Here is a 19,391-nt window from a genome sequence, read left to right as displayed (position 1 = left end):
GCATAGGGGTGGTATTAGTGGGGACTGATCAGTCTTTGTGATAAGTTCTGTTTTGAGGCTGTTTTTCTGGGAAACAAGGCTTGGCATATTGCTTTGAACTGCAGAGAAAAACATTTACCTACTGTAACTCAGTATTACATATGGGAATATTTACCTTTGAAAAATTCAAAGAGGAGGCAGTGGAGCTCATCCAGACATCATCATAAACTGGATTAGTTGACCTTGGCATTTGCAGTAGCTGAAGAGGCTGTTTGCAATACGACAGCGCCTGCTGGCATGAATCAAACCATGAGTTGTCCTGCCCTTTTGTGGTCATATGCCACAAGCATAAATCACATTTATGTGGGGATTATGAGTGCTAAGAGGTGGTTTGCACCAAGTCTGTACAGTGGTATGCAGACACCAGCATGTGGATGTGAACTTCTTGTAGTTTTTTGCAGTTTCGGAAGAAGAGGAAAATCTCCCCTCTTGTTGCTAATAGTATTTAATATACTTGGGTGTGCTGTAGGAGTTAAAATGTTTCAATTTCATTTCTGTCTCAAAAGAATGAGAGCACAGCGTGTGTACATTACTCTATAAAAATGAAAGAGTTCTTTTGGTTTTTTCCACAGGGATTAATTTTTCTATTGGTAATTTCAAACATAATTGAATTCAGTCTTGATATACTGGACGTCTCTTCAGAAAGGTGCAGGTCAAATGAGATTTCTTTTTTAACCCTTGCTTACCTTGGATTAAAAGCTTGCTGCATGTTATAGGATGTTTAAAAAGATCTAACCCTTCATGGGTATATGTTGCTGATGCAGAGCTTCAAATGCATGAACTGATGTCAGTGCTAGGTTACAACATCAGCAGTATATGACTTCCAGTCGCCATTTCTGCAGGGGAGCAGGCACTGCAGTGCAGGAGCGTGGGATGAAAAGGATCTTCTGGATCTTTGAATGCCCTATTGCCAGGTATCACATTCTAAGTTCCAGTTTACATTAGTGAGGTGTTTTCTCCATTTCCAGCTCTTCCAAAACTGCACTGCTCTCCCATGCTTAGCAACCTCTCTAATTTCCAGTCCTCTCTAGTTTATGGGAAGCTTATGCCAATGTATCCTTGGACTATATTACACTAAAGATCAGGCAGTTTTCCTAGTTTGTGTGTCTCTCCAGTGTTTTGCTGCATTTCCAGAAGGAGGTCATATCCTGCCAGCCTTGACTTTGCACAGCTAAATAAACCCACTTCTAATACCCACTCTCTCAGTGCATTCTCTTTTCTTTACCCTCATGTCTTTTCTCTGCACTTGTTCGTGTTTTCACTTAACTTTTCAAAATGTGGTTCGCCAGAACTCTACATTCTTGTCCAGATGAGATTGTATTGATGTATAATGAAAATGATATTTTCTATCTCGACTGGAATTATATGATGTGATATGTGATATGGCATACTTCTCTTTTGTATGGTGCATCCTGCTGGTATCCTTAATCATCTAATATACATATCAGGCTGCCTTTTTCTCAGTTGTCAACTCTAGGTCTTCCAGTTCATAGCAAAAAATAGCTTTGAGTTGTGTGATATTTCAATTAGTAATACAAATTTCTGCTGCTGTAGTTTATGACTGTTATTTGTCCCCAAGTGCATGCTTATGCATTTAGTAATGTTGAATTCCATCCCATTTCTATTACTCCACTCCTCAAAATCACATGATACCCCCTTATGATATCCCAGTGCTTCTACACAATGTTAATGCCTCCAAAATGTAGCACAATCCTAAGGCATATTCTTGGTTTTGACAGCCTTATGTGGAATTTCAGTGGTCCTTTATGTTACCATCCAAATTGTTACTCGTAGTAGTCATGCCTGAGGGCCTTTTTCAGGGCATATAGTACTGCATCGAGGCCTCTTTCATGAGTGTTTATTTGCCCTCGAAGTCTTCCCTGCTTTGTATTGGCGATTGTCATGTATCCATTGGCTTTCAGAGCTGAATGGGAATATCCATGGGCTGAATTGGTCTCCAGTACATTTGGGTTAATAAGTGGTAACATCAGTGCATTTGCTTTTATTTCCAGCGGTAATTCAACCATAATCTGCAAAGCAAATGAAATAACTGCAGCAGTAATTGAATTTGCTAAGGGTTTTCTACCCTGTAATAAAATTACTTTTGTTCAAATCAGGTAGAGAGTAGCAAGCCTGTGGCCTTTGCATCATCTCTGGATTCTTGGGAATAAATAGGTTTGTGCTAAATCACAGCTGTTTAAAAAGTCAGCTATGGAAAGGATCATTTTCATTTATTTTTCAATTGCCAAGTGGACACTCTAATGTAAACTCCATGCCCTTTTCTTTCAGAGCATGCACATGCATTATACAACTGCTATACAACTCATAAAACAGACTTTCATAAATTAAATAACAAATATTCAGCAAATGCACTTAATCTACACTTAATCTGTTTAGCATCTGATATTTTCTCTTTCTGGGTTGTATTGCATTGTCTGTGGCCAATGTGGGAATTTTTTTAGTCCCACACCAAGTATAACACAATCAGTATTGATACAGAAATATCAAGGCAAGAACTGCTCTGTGAGCATTATTAGTGTGATAGGCTATCAGGTTTGGCAATGCTGCTGCTGTGAATAGCCTATGCTAAATTTCTTAAGTAATTTGAGTACTTTAAACAAGTGAAAACAAATAAACTACAGACAGCTGGCATCAGTATGGTGGCATATTTTAAGGACTGGGTTTTTTCTTTCGAAGATGTAAAGTAGAATGGAAATTCTGTTATAGCTGAGGTCTGCAGTCAGCATGAGAACATTTTTTTCACATCTAGCCTGCCTTTTTTTTTTTTTTTTTTCTTTTTTCTCTTTTATGGAGCAGCAAGGCTTACTTACTGACAGACTGCCGTTAGCCCCCTTTTCACTGAGAAACAGGAGAGAAAACACAGGAAGCACCATGCCTCTTCCTCTGCCCAGAACTGAGCTCAGAGTGTGCAGGACCTGCAGGCAGCACCTGCTTCTCCCACGTTTCTTAGCAAAGCAGCCCCAGGAGTGCTGCAGCCTGTGCTCTCTCTGTGTTCCACTGGAAAAAGGACTGTTTGGCTGTTTCCTTCACACAGTGTGTTTGCCACAAGGAGACTGAGCCACTTTGAGGAGTGTGTCCATTGTTTGTTAATGGTCTGTTCATGTTCCTCCGTTGTGCCTGCAAGAGACAGGTAAAACTAAGCTCAAATGCAAAACCTGGCATATGATCCCTACGCGCTTTTATCCCCATAAATTATATGTTGGCCTCGAGTAATTGGGGTAAACTTTGTATAGAAGTCAAAGGAAAAAGGAGTTGGATATTCCAGACAGATATTCCAACCGGTTCTGTTGTTCATATCTCATGTGGAGGGTAGGTTAGATTAAATAATGACAGTGCAGTGTTGGGATTGTTTTGAATGAGGTAAAAAGACCCCTTGTTTGAAACTGAGTGAGCACCAATTCCAGCCTTTGTCCCTCTGTTCCCAGTGAAGCAGCTTGTGATCCTTAGCCTAGACAATGCTTCAAGTTCATAACCACTCACAAAAGTGAGAAGTGCTGACCTTCTCCTGATCATTCTGTTTTCAACTTAAGCAAGCATTTGCTTTTGTTTTGTTTTGTTTTGTTTTTTTCCCCTCTGAGCATCTCATTCCTGGAAGGAAATGAATCTTATGTGGTACATATCATGTTTTTCTAATAGTTTTTTTTAATGCCATAACAGTTGATGGAAAATATTTGTTGGAGAGAGAAGATGCAGTCTGTCAGGATGTTGCTAGTTTCTGTAAATCAAAGCCAGGACCTGCAGAAAAACACATAGTAAAGAGGAGGCTTAGATAGATACTTATTTCGAAAACTTCAAATAAAAAGTCCCAGAATAATGTAAATTCAAATAATGTTGAAATATTTTTTTTTCTCCTCAGTTTTTTATCTTAAAAAAGAAACACTTGAGTCTTCCAAGTCAGACTTACGGTAACGTCTTAACCACAGCATGCCAAAGCTGTTAGGTTATTTTAAAGTTTTGGCCAGAATCTGGACGTTTGTGCAAAGTACTCCCTCTTCCCATACAAAACAAAATAGTTGCTTGAATATTCTTTGCAGTGCTATCATTTTTAAGGCTTTATTTTTTTTTTTTTTAAAGAAGAATTTATTTTTTGTTGGGATTTTTCCTTGGTATGCTGTAAACATCCACAGCCTGTTTTGTGAAAGCTTTTTTCCATTGTTGTGTATGGGGGATAAAGTCACACAGTGCAGTTTCATGCACAGGCGTGTAACTGTTGGTAATGGTTCTGATGGAGACAGGCATTAACAGGGGATTGCAGCTCACCGCACTGACACTTAAATTACGTCCTTCTGAAGACTTATAAATAATTTGTTTTTGAGTGTTGTGAGGTAAAACCACAAATCTACTAACACTGTTCTGTGTCTCGCAGAAAATATGGGGCAGAAGGATAGAGAAAGAAGGCAGAAAATGAAGCTGTTCTGTTGTTAGAGCCAACTGGAAGCTCATTGGGAAAACTAAAAAGTTCCTTATGTCCATGCAAACACATGCCATTACCCTGTGGGAAACTGCTGGCATAAAGGACACTTGGAAATTAAATATAACCTCTAACGGCACAGCATTCTATTTGTGATGCTCAGTCGCAGGCATAGCTTTGCAAATTGTTGATAATAACTTGAACAAGCGTAGCACTGTATTTATTATTCAAGAGGAGCATATATTTGGCGTTGAGAAATAAAGCCTGTCTCAGGGTTACACGTAAAGAATGTGAATAACTGATGTATGTTTATTTTGTTGATGCCTCCTGAAGATCAGTTTCATGGTTGCTCTTCTGGAGGCTTTTGTGACTTTTTTTGGAAATACTGATGGCACTTGGTGATTGTAAGGACCAGTACTGCATCACGTTAGGAGCTGGACAAACCACTATTAAGTGCTGTGCATGTATCTTTACCTGTCCGTACTGGAGTATATTCAATGGGAAGTATGCTAAAGCATGCATCTACCAATGCATCCTCATATATAAGCTCACCCACAGTTGAATCTTTGTAACTGTCAGCAAAAGAATAAATAAAACAATTTCCCACTATGGAATGCTGTCAGTAATAGCACCTACGTTGCAGAGGAGCGGACAATCATTTTGGTGTATTTTTACTCTAGGCACTCTTAGGAAAGGGTTAACAATTCACTGGATCATGTATTGATTAATTCCAGGCAGATTGGTTTTTATTCATAGAGTGTCTTGTGGGATAACCCAACTAATACATTTTTCCAGTGTGTTATACAGACCAAATGTAATCCATCTTGGTGGGGAGGGGAAAAAAAAGGTGAAAATTAGAACAACAGCCTCTGTTGCCAACAGAGTGACATCAGAAATGGTGTTCCTTAGCTAGGTTTAATTTTGGAGATTTGTTTATGTTGCTTTGGGTTTATTTGGGCAGTAGCAAGCATGGACCAAGTTCCTAAAAAGGAAAGCGTTGTTGAAAGCTGCAGAAACAAGATGATGTGAAGTGGAAGCCATCCAGCTGAGTATCTGTGCTGTCCTCTGCAAGACACTGTGCTGCTAGGGGTTGAAAAAGCTTTTGATGTCAAGGGAAAATGCTTTACATTTGTCCTTCTCAAATGGAAAACTCCATCTAAAAGGGGTCTTTTGGTTGAGGTTATCCAACGATAATGCCTAAAATTATTTCCTTAAAACAGCACTTAGGTCCCTGTGTTTGAGTGGCCTAATTGTCAGAAGTACCAGGCATCCACCAAGAAAATCCTCTGAAGGTGATAGGACCTAGAATAACTCACCATCTTTGAAATCAGACCACGTGGACTGAGCTGTCTGAATGTAACTGTGATTGCTTCAGGCACCAGCTTTTAAAATATTTCATCTTTCAGCAGATGGTTGAACTTGCAGGTTTGCCCTGGTGCGGAGCTCAAGACTGAGGAATGAGAGACTCCTCATCCATCTCCTGAAGGGATGCAGTCCCTGCTGCCATCTTCCAGCCAAAGTGTTAGGTCAACTCTTCTGTTGCTCCAGGGCTTTCTTCCCTCCCGTGGTTGTTTCTGGACACTGCTGTGTATTTTTCGTAGCAGCGTCAGTGTCCCTGTGCTCCTTCCTAAACTGCTGCATCATTTCATTTGCTCTGCTCTTGGTTCACCCCTCCAGTCACAGCTTTGTAAGGTGAGACAATGCTGGCTTCCACTTCTCATCCTCTGCAAACTGCACACAGTTCTCAGTTAACCATTTTCTACCTATTTAAAATTAAAATTGCTTGTGTGGAGGAGTCTAGGTTTAGTTTTGGGAACTCAGCCTTCCCTGTACTCCACGTGTTTGTGAGCAGATAGTAGCCACGTGTCTGCCAAAATTTTGTCTTAAGTGGACACAATTTTGAGTAGATGTTTGCTGCTGCTTTTTCAGGGTAATTTTCTCTCTTTTTCTTAAGAGGCAGCCAAATTCAGTTCCTTTGCCTATTGGAGCTGTCATTAGCTAATTACTGAGTCTTGTATTGAAGAAATATCTGTGTGTAAACACAGCAAGGAAGAAAAACAAAATACTTCTGTAATGTGAATCTCTTAACTGTAGTTTCATGTCCGTGGTTTTTGCTCTCTGTGGTATGCTGGTGTCTTGGAGCATGGAACTTATTTGTGTTTGAGCTCTTGTTTGTAGTTTGCCTGGTGAGTAACAGAAAAGAGCCCAGAATGGCCGTGTGTGAAATACCAAAACAACAATGCTTTGTAATTTAACTGCTTGAAGGATAAACTGATCAACTGCAGGCAGTGCCAAACGGTTCCCCAGAGAGGGTAAATGCAGGTTGTCTTCATTTCAAGGGTGAAGGATCTTGGGTGGAAGTTTGGGTACCTAGTAACCCACAGAGGAACCTTTATTGGAAGCACAAAATAATATTTAATTGAAAAATAACACGTGTCAGATCCACCCAATGTTATTTTTAACTCATGTGTTTAATGATTGAGTTCTTAAAATGTACTCCTGAGGTCACAATACTGCCACCTTCATCTTCTCATGCAGCTTCTAAGAAAACATTTCAGAGGAGCATCCCAGTGTTTGGTGAGGAATGTCACATAGGTTTAGAAGCTACGGAGTTATTTAAGGCCAAATTAGTATCTCTGGATAGATCATTGTGTAGAAGAGAAGGGGGTTTTGCCCCACTCTTGTAGTGTGTGATGTTGAAATCCATACTGCACCTCAGTTTCCTGCTTGTTAGAAGGGACAATAATGCTCCTCCTTTGTAAAGCTCTTGAGATCCCCTAATAAAATCCTAGTTTTCTGTCAGGGGCTGCAAATGAAGTTAAACCCCCAAAATTGTGAATTCCATTGCAAATAAAGTTTGAATATATTTTACAAAAATATGACATTTTTCTTTCATACTTTGTATATTTTATTTATATTGCTCAATGGGAACTGAAAAATATCTGTAGAGTGCTATTTAGAAACTGATTGTCAGATAAGATTCAATTATTTTGATACAAAATAACTTCCTTCAGAGACTTACTTCATTCAGCAGCATTTACAGTCATTTTTCAGAGGCGTTAGTTAAGAAAGTTGTATGCTGTCATCCTCTGCACAGTACAAAGGTTAACTTACATTGGGAGTTATAAGTTTGGGGAATAATGTGGCTGTTGTTCCATAATTGATAGCTGCTTTGCAATTAATTTCATTAGTGCTTTAAAGTGCCTCTTAAATGATTCACTGCCTGTTGTGACTGAATTCCTTGAAAAGCCTTGTGAAAGAGTTTACAAATCACTTAGAATAAGTCAGCAGTGTCACTCTTGGAAGATTTTTGTTCAAGTGCTTCATAGGAAATTGGTATCTCAAAACTGGAGTTGGGAAATAGCCTTAAACTAAAGGCTTAGCCAGCTAGCAAGTAAACAGAGCTACTCTGTTCCTATTTGTGAAACACTGAGATGGAAAGCAGTACACATGTATGTTTTGAAATTATTCCTGTGTTTATAATAGTTACTCTTGTTACACAACTGCAGCAAGCACTGTTAGCAAAGCATCCGCATTTTTTTCAATCTTTCAATGTAACAACCCAGATTTAGTCCATTATAGAAAAAAGTAAAACCGGCTGTTAAATATGAGCACGAAGTGGATGAATAATCTGGCCTGTGCCTTGTCTTTAAGGCTCATTATAATACATTATTCACAAAGTAAACTGAACATGGTGTGCATTCACTGACCGTATTAAGTGACCACATGGTTCCAGTACCATGCTGTGGAGCAGCACTCATGGAAATGTTACTGTCCATCTCGTGTATAATGGAATTTTTGTATCTGCTTTGTCTTCAGCAGCCAAAATTGCTGCTGTGGGTACGGTATAAGGATGTGAGGTATGTAGGATCAAGCATAACAGAGAAAGATCATCTGATCTGAACCCAGAGATAGTGCCTGAATACTAGAGAAGAAAGTAATGTTATTTTGTATAATTTAGAGCATCTAAAGTAATATAGAACTAGGCCAGCAGCATATCTGCTCATCCAGATTTCCTAATCATAACAGTATTTGTTATTGTTTACTCCAGGAATGACTATACCAGAAGAAGATGCTGATGTGGGACAAGGTAGTAAATATTGCCTCGTGGCAATAGGAAGGCTTCAGGTAATGCCAGTCTTTCCTTATATAAACTACTTCTGAAAAGGTGCTCAGTCTTGTGCTTTAGTTCTGAAGGATTTGCACAAAGTTCTGGTAACAGCCTGTAACTGTTAATAGGCCTCCAAAATACAAAGCGCTTTGATGCTGATGTGCAGCCAGTGACTTCCAGAATCACAGAATGGTTTGGGTTGGAAGGGACCTTAAAGATCATCTAGTTCCAGCCTCCCTGCCGTGGGAAGGACTGTTTCAGACATGTCAGCAGAGCAAAATGAAAATGGGATTGTGGTGCATGTGTGTATTTAACCCAACGATAGCAGCAAAGATGCTTCTGGAGCACAAGAACGTACAGACCTGCTATTCTCTGTGGTGTGTAGGGCTGAGGTGCTCTCGATTGTGAGAAATGTGGGAGTACAGGTGCTTCAGATAGTAGGTCGAAGTGGCTCCCAAAGCCAGTGATATGGTCCCTGCTGTTCTTTCCTTCATTCTCTCTCTTTGGCGAATTAAGTACTTGAAAAACTGTGATTGCAGGGGTTTTTCTGAAAATGGTAAAGATAAGGCAGTCAAGAGGCCCTTCACAAATAATAGCTTTATTCTCAGTGTGTATTGTAATGTGCATTTGAATGTGATATAAGCCAAGAGAACTGTGAGAATAAAATTTTACTACCTTTTTGTCCAGACAGTTGCAATTGGTGTATTGTATTTTCTTCCTTTGTCCATTGCTGACAAGAGTTCTGAGCAGAAGCTAGAGCCATTGCGGTGAGTCTGCTTCACCGCAGCAGGGAGGCTAATTTTCATCTTCCCAGTCTGGGAATTCTGCCATGGGTGAAGGTATTTGAGCCTCCTGCATGATTTCCTGTTGGCCTGCACTTGTTGCCATCTGCTAGGATGGCATTGCTCCTTCTGACGAGGTAGAATGACCCTTTCGTTAGACCACACGTGCCAAACCCATCTCATCTGAGGTGAACGGCCTGCGCGTTACTGCAAGTGTCGGCACTTCTGCAGAGCATGTCTCCATTGTGATGGCAGAGCTACAGAAGTATTGCATGATTTTTTTTAGGTTAATCATGCATTTAGAATCAAGGGTAAGGAAATTATGAGGATTCATATGTTACAGCTGCTAAAGAAAGATGATTTCCGAGAAAATCACATTAGTAACATGTGGAGGGACAAAACATCTGTTACGTTAGAAGAGCCATCAGGGTATGTGCGGGAGGGCAAGAGGAGGATCTGGGGATGAGTTTAATCACAAAGGAGTAAAGGAACACAAGTTAAAAACTCCGTTCTGTAACAGCAAATTGAAATCTTGCATACAGTTAACTAGCTAATCTGCTTCAAGACAGCAAAAAAATGAGATTTTGCTTCTTTTGCATGGGGACTTTTTCAGAGCCATCTCTGTTAATAGTTGTAATAAAAGCAGTGGTCTCATTTGTAGCCCCAGGAGGAATGAATGGATATGAAGTAGCCTGGTTGCACAGGTTTTGGGCAAAGAGCTGGAAGTGCATCATTCTCTCTGATAAGCTTTGAGGAGCATTTACAGGAGAAGTGTGGGGTTTTGTTATGAGCAGGCACTTGATGGTCCAATATCATCAGCTACCTCACTGTCTGGAGAACTTTGTTCAGGTTCTCTGGATGTTCTTAGGTGAACCTCACCTGAAAGCTGAGTGTTTAGTCTGAGCTAGTCCAATTGGATATGTTTATAGATAATGAGTTGTCATCTTATAGAGGTTGACCTTCCCATCCTAAAATGAGTGGGTTGAATTGTCCTCTGGAAGTCTCTTATTCTTAGTTGACAAGGGTAGGAACCAAGATGCCAAACTTGTGGTCCCACAGAGTGAGATGAATCCAGCCATACTTACATCCTTACTGTATCCCTCCTTGTTGGGAACTTGTGATGTATTTGCTGTCCTGCTCTGCTGTTAAGCCTAGGTAGGCACCACGGGGTGAAATATTTGCACTGCAAACTAGACTAAAGGCTGTTCAATATCATTTATTGATGCCTGATGTCATTTATTATTGCTTTATTTATTACTTCCTTCAGTAGCTTGTCTTCCAACAGATTTTATTCTTTAAGCAACTTTGACTTAAGGTGGCTGTTCTGTGGACTAAACGCTAGGGACTTCGTTGGTCCTAGGTAACCAGCTCTCCTGTGTGCATGGACATGAACGGCATGTCAGTCCCAACGGAGTTCTTGTCTAGGCACAACTCTGATGGAGTCATCACCTTCGTCGACCCAAGGTGCATCAGTGTCATTGGCTACCAGCCCCAGGTCAGTGATTCACAGTAAATGTGGAGACTGGTTAGAGCTAACGAAGAAAATTCTATTTGTGTATTAAAAACAAAAGCTGCAGAACATGAAATATTTGTAGCTTGATAATTCATCCACTAAATGCTGTTTATTTTTCTTTGCTGTCCATGCCTCTGTAAAATTTACAGTTTTCCCATTTGTTATGTGGGATATCTTTTTATAACTTTTGGATCCAATTAGAATTCTAAGAGCAAGATTCTTTAAACCTTGCTCAGCTTTCCAGTAAAGACATATAATGTGGGACATGATGCCCACAAACCTTGTATGTATGATTCATCCGCAATTAACCAAGTAGTCCTATTAAGATTGGTAGATCTAGTGTCTGCAAGGATTACTTGCAGATCTGCACACGTGGATTTGTGTTTTGGTCTGGGTTTTTTACACAGCTTTATGTTTTATTCTAGGACCTTCTGGGGAAGGATATTTTAGAATTCTGCCATCCTGAAGATCAAAGCCATTTGAGGGAGAGTTTCCAACAGGTGCTGCATCCTACTCCTTTTCTTCTGCCATTTAATTATTATTTTTGTTGTTATTTTGTTCAGAGAAGTAGCTGTTATTTTTCACTTCAGGGTATTTTTGTTATGCAGGAGTAGCAAGATACAAAACAATTTGTTCATTGGTTACTAATCAGTTAAGCTGCATAAATGGTAGCTTAAACTGCAGCATCTGTTTGCTGTGTTTTCAGAAATAAGTCACCTGGATATAATTTTAATTCTTTTTACAAAAAAATAAAATGAGTGTTCACTGCACAGTTAGAGCTGTTTTGAAGATGCCTGTATAGATCCCACTATGTTAAGTGGTAACCAAAAGTCATTTAGCTTCCAGGTTGATTTGAAAGCAGTTACACCCCATTGTAATGCTGGGTTGTTTATGACCTAAATTCTCTGCTAGCGTAGATGACACACTTCATACTTTAGTGGAGTTACACCACTTTACAGCAGTAGAGAATTTGGCCCTTCTTTCTATTGGGAATTGAAATGCAGACAGATGTAACAAAAGAAATACAACATATGGAAAGAGTTACTGATCTGGATTCATTTTTACATTGGGCCATGTTTACATCAGCTCTATCAAAGGCATTTATTCCATTGTAGAGCTTATTGTTTCAAATTGATCTGGGATATACAGTAGGAGTGCTTTCCCCAAGCCTTCTGCTTGTTGCTGGTCTTTTCAGCACCTTGCCTGCTGTACCAGAAAGCATGGCATAGTATGTTTAACCAATTGCTGACATTCAGATTGTCTGAGTGGTTCAGGATTTACTGACAACAGCCTATAGCTCAACCAAGTTTTGTTGATCCATCTTGCATTGGATGCCGAGATGTATTTTCAGCTGTGCAACATGGATATGAAGTGACTTCTAAAATAATTCATCTTGCTAACTATTTATTCAGGCATGGCATGCAAAAGCAGAGCTTGAGAAGCCTCTCTGGGGAAAACAACTAAATGTGTCTATAGAATAGGTTGTGAAACTGAGGGTATGTTCTCTACAGAAGTGTTTGAGATGGTGTAAGATATCAGTACTCTTGAGCTATTTCTTGCCATGCCCTCCCTCAAGTGAAGACTACCACCCCCCCTGCTGAGCTAGCAGAAAAGACTGTGTTAGGACTGTGCATCCTCTTCATTGTCCCTTGAACAGATCGAGCTCAAACAGCAGCTAAAGGCCTTTTAAATTACAAATGTTGATTCACAGGCAGGAGCCTGTGAAAGTCAGATGCTTGAAATAGACCACCATAGCCAGTCATCTCCTTTGCCTCACCTTGGTTGGGGGTGCGATGCTGCAGCTGAACCTACCTGATAGTTAGCTGTCACCAGCAGTCAGGTCTTACTCCCACTTCTTCTCTCCCCCTGACCTCTTCCCCAGCCTTCCTGCTGTCCTAATATAAGCCCAGATGGACTTGCGAGATAGACTAGCTAAGGGACTAGTCGCTTTTGCATGGGACTAGCTTTCGGCTGGTTCAGCTCCCTGAACTTGTGCCTGATCGCATCACTGGTGCAAGAAAAGATGCAAGAACGCTTATGCTGTCTTTCACTAATGCCCAAAATGATTGATTCCACTAATTCATCCAAGAGGCAATGACAGAGAGCTGCTGGATAATAACACAACAAACATCCGTCTCTGAAGTGACTGCCTGGGGCTCAGAAGGGCTGACTAACTAACATGTGAGTTAATGACCGGATCCTACTGTGTTCACTGAGAGTGAGATCAGGCCATGGGGGGCTGCTGGTGTATCCCTGAACTCCATTGCTGGGGACGTCACTGTCACTACTCACCATTTGGCACTACTCACCATTTGGCATGTGCATAAATGATTTGCTGGATCAGGGACCTACATGATTTCCTTAAGGCCATACAAAAAGGCATCAGGGAAAAACTGCAGATTAGAAGTGAAGGTTCCTGTTCACTCGACCTGTGTCCAATCTATGAAAATATTGTGCTGTTTCTTTAGTAGGCAATTCCTTTTTCAGTGTATTTTTGTTCTATACAGTAGCAGTGTGATTTGGGCTGTTATTTCAATCATGCAATAAAAGACTGGAGTACACAGTTAAGCTATGCACCAGGTGGTTTTTATTTCCAAAGAATGTAAAAAAGTAAAGGTTAAACATAGCTCAAAAAAAATTCAAAGCTAATCTTGTTTGTATGCACTGTTTTAAGACAGTTCAGGATTTTCCCACCAGTGATCTCTATGCTTTATATATTATTACAGAATTAGTGTTTGCTTAATTCAGACTTCAGGACAATAGATCATGGCAGTTTGTTTTATTATTGTTAGTTTGACCTTAGAAATATTTTCATTAAAAAGGTAACTGTGACTTCCAATAAACTTTTTTTTCTAAAACCTTCTGAAAATTTGACATTTCTAACTTGCTGACAGTATCAGAAACAGGTTGGTGCATAACAGAGGGAGGGAGGGTTTTGCAATTTTTGGTCAATTGCCAGTATCCATGTCAAAGCTTTTACTTCCTTGGGAAGATAAATTTGTTCATCAGGGTGGGAAAATCAGGCCAGAATAAGATAGTCTCAAGGCCAAGATCAACAAATAAAGTTTAGTATCAAAGGATCCAGAATACAGCTATGTGATATCCAGTAGGATGCTATTCAGATTGGACACTTTTACACAAGCTCTGTGGTTTTTACCCTGGGTGTGGTAGTAGAAAATTGCTGATAAAAGAATGTTGCTCACTGAACTCAGGCTACAAAAGCATTGAAAAAAAAATATACATTTACTGCGGTATTAATTTGAGTTTTCCTGGGCATTGCTAAAGGTTTTTGTGAGTTCCACTTGCATTCTTTCCATGTAATCCTGTATCTATTTGATCAATTTGAAATGCAGACCTTTGGAAGAAACAGGACTGGAGTGTTTGTCCTAATCCAGTTGCTTGTCGACAAAGACAGAGGGTAAATACTGGGTTTTCAAATTTTAGAGAAAACAGGCTGCAAGTAGCTAATAAAAAACAAATTCCAGTGGATAAGGATTAAGAATCCGCAACAAGATGTGGCATTTATTTGCAGTAGACCTTCCCTTTCCTTCCCTGAAGCACCCCCGAGATAGCTTAGTGGAAAAGCAATAAAAAATAAACACAGATAGCCCAGGTGAGTGCCAGCTGAAACCATAGAAGTTTTCTTCTGACTTTAACCAAGATTATTAGATAAAACATAAAATGCAGTTAAGTGCCAGTGTGCAAGTATTGTTTTGAGCATACATACTTCTTTAGCTGGCTGCTTCTTACTTCTCACTTGATTTCAGCTACCAAAGACAGAATTTGAACTGAATATTGCCAGACATCTGAATTCTTAGTCATAAACAAATAGGCTGTCCAAGCAAAGAATCTACTCTCAGTTTTCATTAATAATATTAAATGGGCAGTGGCTTATTGGTGTTCTCTCCATGCAAAGACTGGTTCACTCTTTCTTGTTTTGAAAGCCAGAAGCAAGAGTTTCTTGTTAGCACTTTGCCATCATAGATGGTCTGATCGTCTTATAATGTGTTTGGGAAAAAAACAAAACAACCATGGATGGTTTCTGGAAGAAAAAAAAAAAAAAAAAAAAAAAAAAAGAAGCCATCTTTCTTAAATATTACCCTAAATTTTTATACTGATGTGTGATTTGGTATATCACATCTATGAATGGTATAGCCAGGTATCTAGGTATCTAAGCAGAAATGCAGATAGTCAACCTCAAAATGTTTTTTCTTGTGGGCTTTTGTTTCAGCTGCAATGTTGAGTTTGTGGTTTACGTGTAAACATTTAAAAGATCCTCCATTTGGTTTCTGTCAATCTCTCTTGATAAGCATTCCACATTAAAACCTTGTTAAAGCTTCCCTGTTGGGATAACAGTACAACCTGTTGGTTATCCTGAATCTGTATTCTTTTATGCAGGCTGAAAAATGGCATTTTGTGCAACTAAACGTGAGGGTTTCATTCTGAAGGAAATAGCTGCAAACATGAATCACATTTTGCTTATTCTCTTCAAATTAATAATCTCCCTGCTGTCTGTAGTTTTCTGTAATTCAAGTTTAAAACACACCAGTTACTGCTGTTTACTATTCATTTGCCCATCAGGTAGCAATCTCCTTTTATTAACCTTTCCAAATGGTTTTGCAGGTTGTGAAACTGAAGGGTCAAGTCCTGTCTGTGATGTATCGTTTTCGTACCAAAAACCGGGAATGGATGCTGATCAGAACCAGCAGCTTCACATTTCAGAATCCTTATTCTGATGAGATTGAATACATCATCTGCACCAACACTAATGTAAAGTATGTGCCTTTCCAGATGTTTTCACACGTGGTTTGTAAAGAATTTAAGCATTGCTTTTTGCTGTAAAGCGCATTCTGATTTTTTTGGTAGCCTGTTCCTAGCTACATTTATTTTTCTATAACAGTGAAGTCTGTAACAGGGATTTTCTGCATCATGAGAGCTCACAGCATAGCTGTTTCTCTGTCATTATCCTGCGATGCTTCCAGGGCCTGGCTGCAGAGGGGGAGAAACGTCACTTATCTGTTATGTCATTAGACAAGCCCATTGATCTCAGTCCAGGCTGCCTTAAACTAGCACAGAGCTTCCAGCAGCAGACCAGCTGTCCTGATACTGGAGGAAGATTAGCCTAATTCCTAAGCCAAAGAGAAAACTGCATGTCTGTGTTCATTGTGATCATACCATTCCATAATCCTGGGCATCTTCTCCTTGGACCGTGTATACTCTTATGGCCTATGAAAGCTGGCAAAATTATTTCCTAGCGGGCTTGAGTGGGAAGGGTTCCTGTTACTCAGTTAAGATGTGATGGAATTATCCCCAGGTATGGGGACAGATCCAAACCCTTATTTTAAGAGCAGAATTAAATCATCCTGTCGTTGAATTAATATTAAAAAAAAAATAATCTGTCACTGGACCTCTTAGGAGGAGGTCACCCTAGGAGTATAGTGGAGGTTTGTCCCCGTGTAACTGAGCAGAGAAGCTTTTGGAGCCTCTTGAGTTCTGAGCCAGTAACTGCAGAACCTAATCTGGCCTTGCTAAAGTTATTGCTTTATAGTGTGGGGTGTTTTTATAAATAATTTTTCTTTCCAATGTAAACTTAGTCTATTTCTAACACAAAATCTGCTTCTGGTCTAACCAAAGATTTTTTTCCTAATTTTTATCTCAGAGGAAATAATTGGTTTTAAGATCTCAACCTGTTGGACTGTGTATTGGAAATGCTGAACGAGCAGTCTGCTAGTAGAGATGCATGCTGAGAGCTCCACTTGCACTACCAAACCCCTGGGGCTTTGGCATTTGAACTTAGAAAGCTACTAAGTGTCTCTGGGTGTTCCTTGACTTGCTCCTTTGGACATGACACCTAACTGGGCTTTCACTCACTTGAAACCGAGCATCGCAATTGTTTTGGTCTTTTCTGCATACCCAAGAAGTCAGGCTTAAACAACCGAATAGTTAAGCTCATTGAAAACAAGCAAATGTGTCTTGAAATCAGGCAGGTAAATATCTCCCTGTCTGCACTGTGCATGAAAATAGATATTTCCACATTTCTGCTGTCCCATACTTCTTTTCCAAATAATTTGTATATGCAAAACCAGGCCTGCAAAATAAAAAGCGACTTCTGAAATCTGTCCCAGGCTGGCTTAGTTATGCTTTGTTCCTAAGAGTCCTCAGATCAAAAAGTGGGACTGTAGACGTATGTTGTGTTGGCTCCGGGAATGTTTTTTTCCGAGCCTCCACTATACTGTTCAGCTTGGCATCGCAGCACTTACTGAGATGAATAGGACTGTGCCAGCTTCTGGCTCTTGTTACATCTCTCTTGCTAGATTTGAATAACAACCCAGAAATGTTGACCTAATATGGAAGCTGCCTGCTGCTACTTTGACAGAGGATGTTCCCTCTTTCCTGTCATGTTGAAAATGTTACAGTCTTACAGCAAGATACAGCCCATTATACCTCTGCTTCTGAATAGTAGAAAGAATACATTATTCAAACTGTTTTCTGTTTTTCCTCCGTTCTTTCTCACTTAGACAGATTTCCAAAGAGGACTTACTGTAATGTGGGGCTGTTCCTGCCTGTTTCTGGATTTATTTATTTTTTTTCCCGCATTTGAGGTCGTGCTTTGACTTTGGATTTCCTAGATGCCTTGGGGAGATATACGTCATGGTAACTGTTGGTTTCCACCTCCTCATAAAAGTCCTGCTGGGACTGATTGTTCCCAGTGTGCATGGCCATCTTTACGTGTCAGTGGAAGTATCAGAGGCTGTGGGTCCAGCAAAGTGCTTCACATGGAGACCAAGCAGGGGTGCCTTCTGCTGGGCAGTTTGTAGACAAATCGTGTCTATCTCCGTGATAACCTAGCCAGCTCCATCAAATACAGGTTTGAGGCAGTTAAAAATTCAGCATGAAATTAAACAGACAATGTAGCCAAAGCATCTAGGTTTAAATCAGTTTTTAACTTAGGATATTTTAAAGTCACAGTACATACATCAGTGAACAGCATTTTCCCAAAAGACTGTAGAGGGCAGTGGTTGTTCCAGTTGTGGAGGTTATTAATTGATATTTTTGTTGTTGTTGTTGTTAGTTTGGTTTGTTTGGTTTAGTTTGTTCCTTTTTTTTCTTTTAATGAAGATACTCCTTTGGAGCTTCAAACAGTCAACTTTCCAAACTTGCTTTTGGTGTGGAAGGATAATGAAACATTGGGTTCAAATGTTCACTTAGTTCCTTGCAAAAAAAGAAAAGCAAACTTCTCTCAGTTTCACTTGGGTGTAGTCATCCAAAAGAAACTTCCTGGAGAAATGAAGCATTTAACGTTTAGCATTTGTGCTGTGTTCGGCTGAAAAGAAGAGTCCCCTGTTTGACCACATCTTCCTGTGTAATTGGGACTGTTTGATTTCCAAAAAGAAATAATAATTGTGATCAATGCTTATTTAACATACACATAGAGCAGCGCTTGAATAAAATAATCTTTCATGGTGACAGATAAAACTGTATAAAAGTCTTTATATATGTGTGTGTATATATATATATATATATATGAAAGAAAGATATCTTTGTGACCTTTATAGAAATTCTGATGTTTCATTTTTGTAAGCTTCAAAGCCCTATGTTGTGCTGCTTGCATTTGTGAATCCTACAGCTGTCCTGAGTCTCAAGACTTTGTGTCTCGCAGTGAGCTGGCACAGGGCACTGCTGGAGGCAGCCCGAGGGATGAATCAGCCCGCGCTTGTGGGAGAGATGCTTTCTGTTTCCGATTCTCATGGGCCAAAATACTAAAGAGATCAACTGTTCGGATAAAATTCTGGTCTGTGGTAGTGGTGCTAAAGACTGACTTTCTCATGATCTCTGTGCCATCTGAGGGCTATCTGATCCCTCCAGGTGGGTGTTAGACAGACCCCTTCACTGGGATGAGTTGAAGCTGTAGGCTAAAAGAGGGAGTTTTTGAGAGTTTCTGAAAGAGGATTTTACAACAGCAGCCTCAAGGCTTTTATTACTCCCTTTTTGTCCAACCCAGACACAGGAAGCGTGTGTGCCTGTATTACATAAAAATAGCTGTAGGGATACGGTAGTATTGTTTCTCTCCCACCATAGAGACTGTTAATTTTAAAGTTCAGATCCTTTTTTGGTTACTCTTGATGCCTGGAAAAGGAACGGGTGACTTCAGTGTTCATAGAGAGAGATTAATTCAGCTGAAATCCTCTCCGGTGTCAAAGGAACTTTCCCAGAATCTTCCCTTTTCCTCCAAATACATTCACTGAAGTACGTTTGAATTAACTATCAAAACCTTCAGATTCGCTGAACCATTCCCTGTTCAAGCCAAGGGCTTTCCCAGTTTCATACCAAACCTGATGGTGAGCCAGGAATTCCTGCAGTACAGACAGAATCTTCTGCTGACCCAGACGATACCTTGCTTGCCCTGTTGGGTATCCTGTGAAACTGAAATTGAAACCAAGGATAGTTTGGGTTTCGGTTTCAAAGTCAGAAGGCGGTGTGAGTTTTGCCCAAACTGATAATGATCTCTTACTC

General features: G+C 39.9%; 1 protein-coding gene across 1 annotated transcript in view; it reads left to right on the top strand.

Annotated features, from left to right (window-relative positions):
* ARNT2 (aryl-hydrocarbon receptor nuclear translocator 2) overlaps positions 1-19,391 on the top strand; it is a 74,997-nt gene that overhangs the window by 37,939 nt on the left and 17,667 nt on the right. The window contains exons 8-11 of the mRNA XM_010074061.1: positions 8,523-8,599; positions 10,725-10,859; positions 11,303-11,377; positions 15,501-15,652. Of these exons, the coding sequence (XP_010072363.1) occupies positions 8,523-8,599; positions 10,725-10,859; positions 11,303-11,377; positions 15,501-15,652 (439 nt within the window). The remainder of the gene's footprint in view (positions 1-8,522; positions 8,600-10,724; positions 10,860-11,302; positions 11,378-15,500; positions 15,653-19,391) is intronic.

The sequence above is a fragment of the Pterocles gutturalis genome, unplaced genomic scaffold (assembly GCF_000699245.1).
Source record: "Pterocles gutturalis isolate BGI_N339 unplaced genomic scaffold, ASM69924v1 scaffold4727, whole genome shotgun sequence".
Taxonomy (NCBI): Eukaryota; Metazoa; Chordata; class Aves; order Pterocliformes; family Pteroclidae; genus Pterocles; species Pterocles gutturalis.
This window is presented reverse-complemented; position numbering and strand designations above follow the sequence as displayed.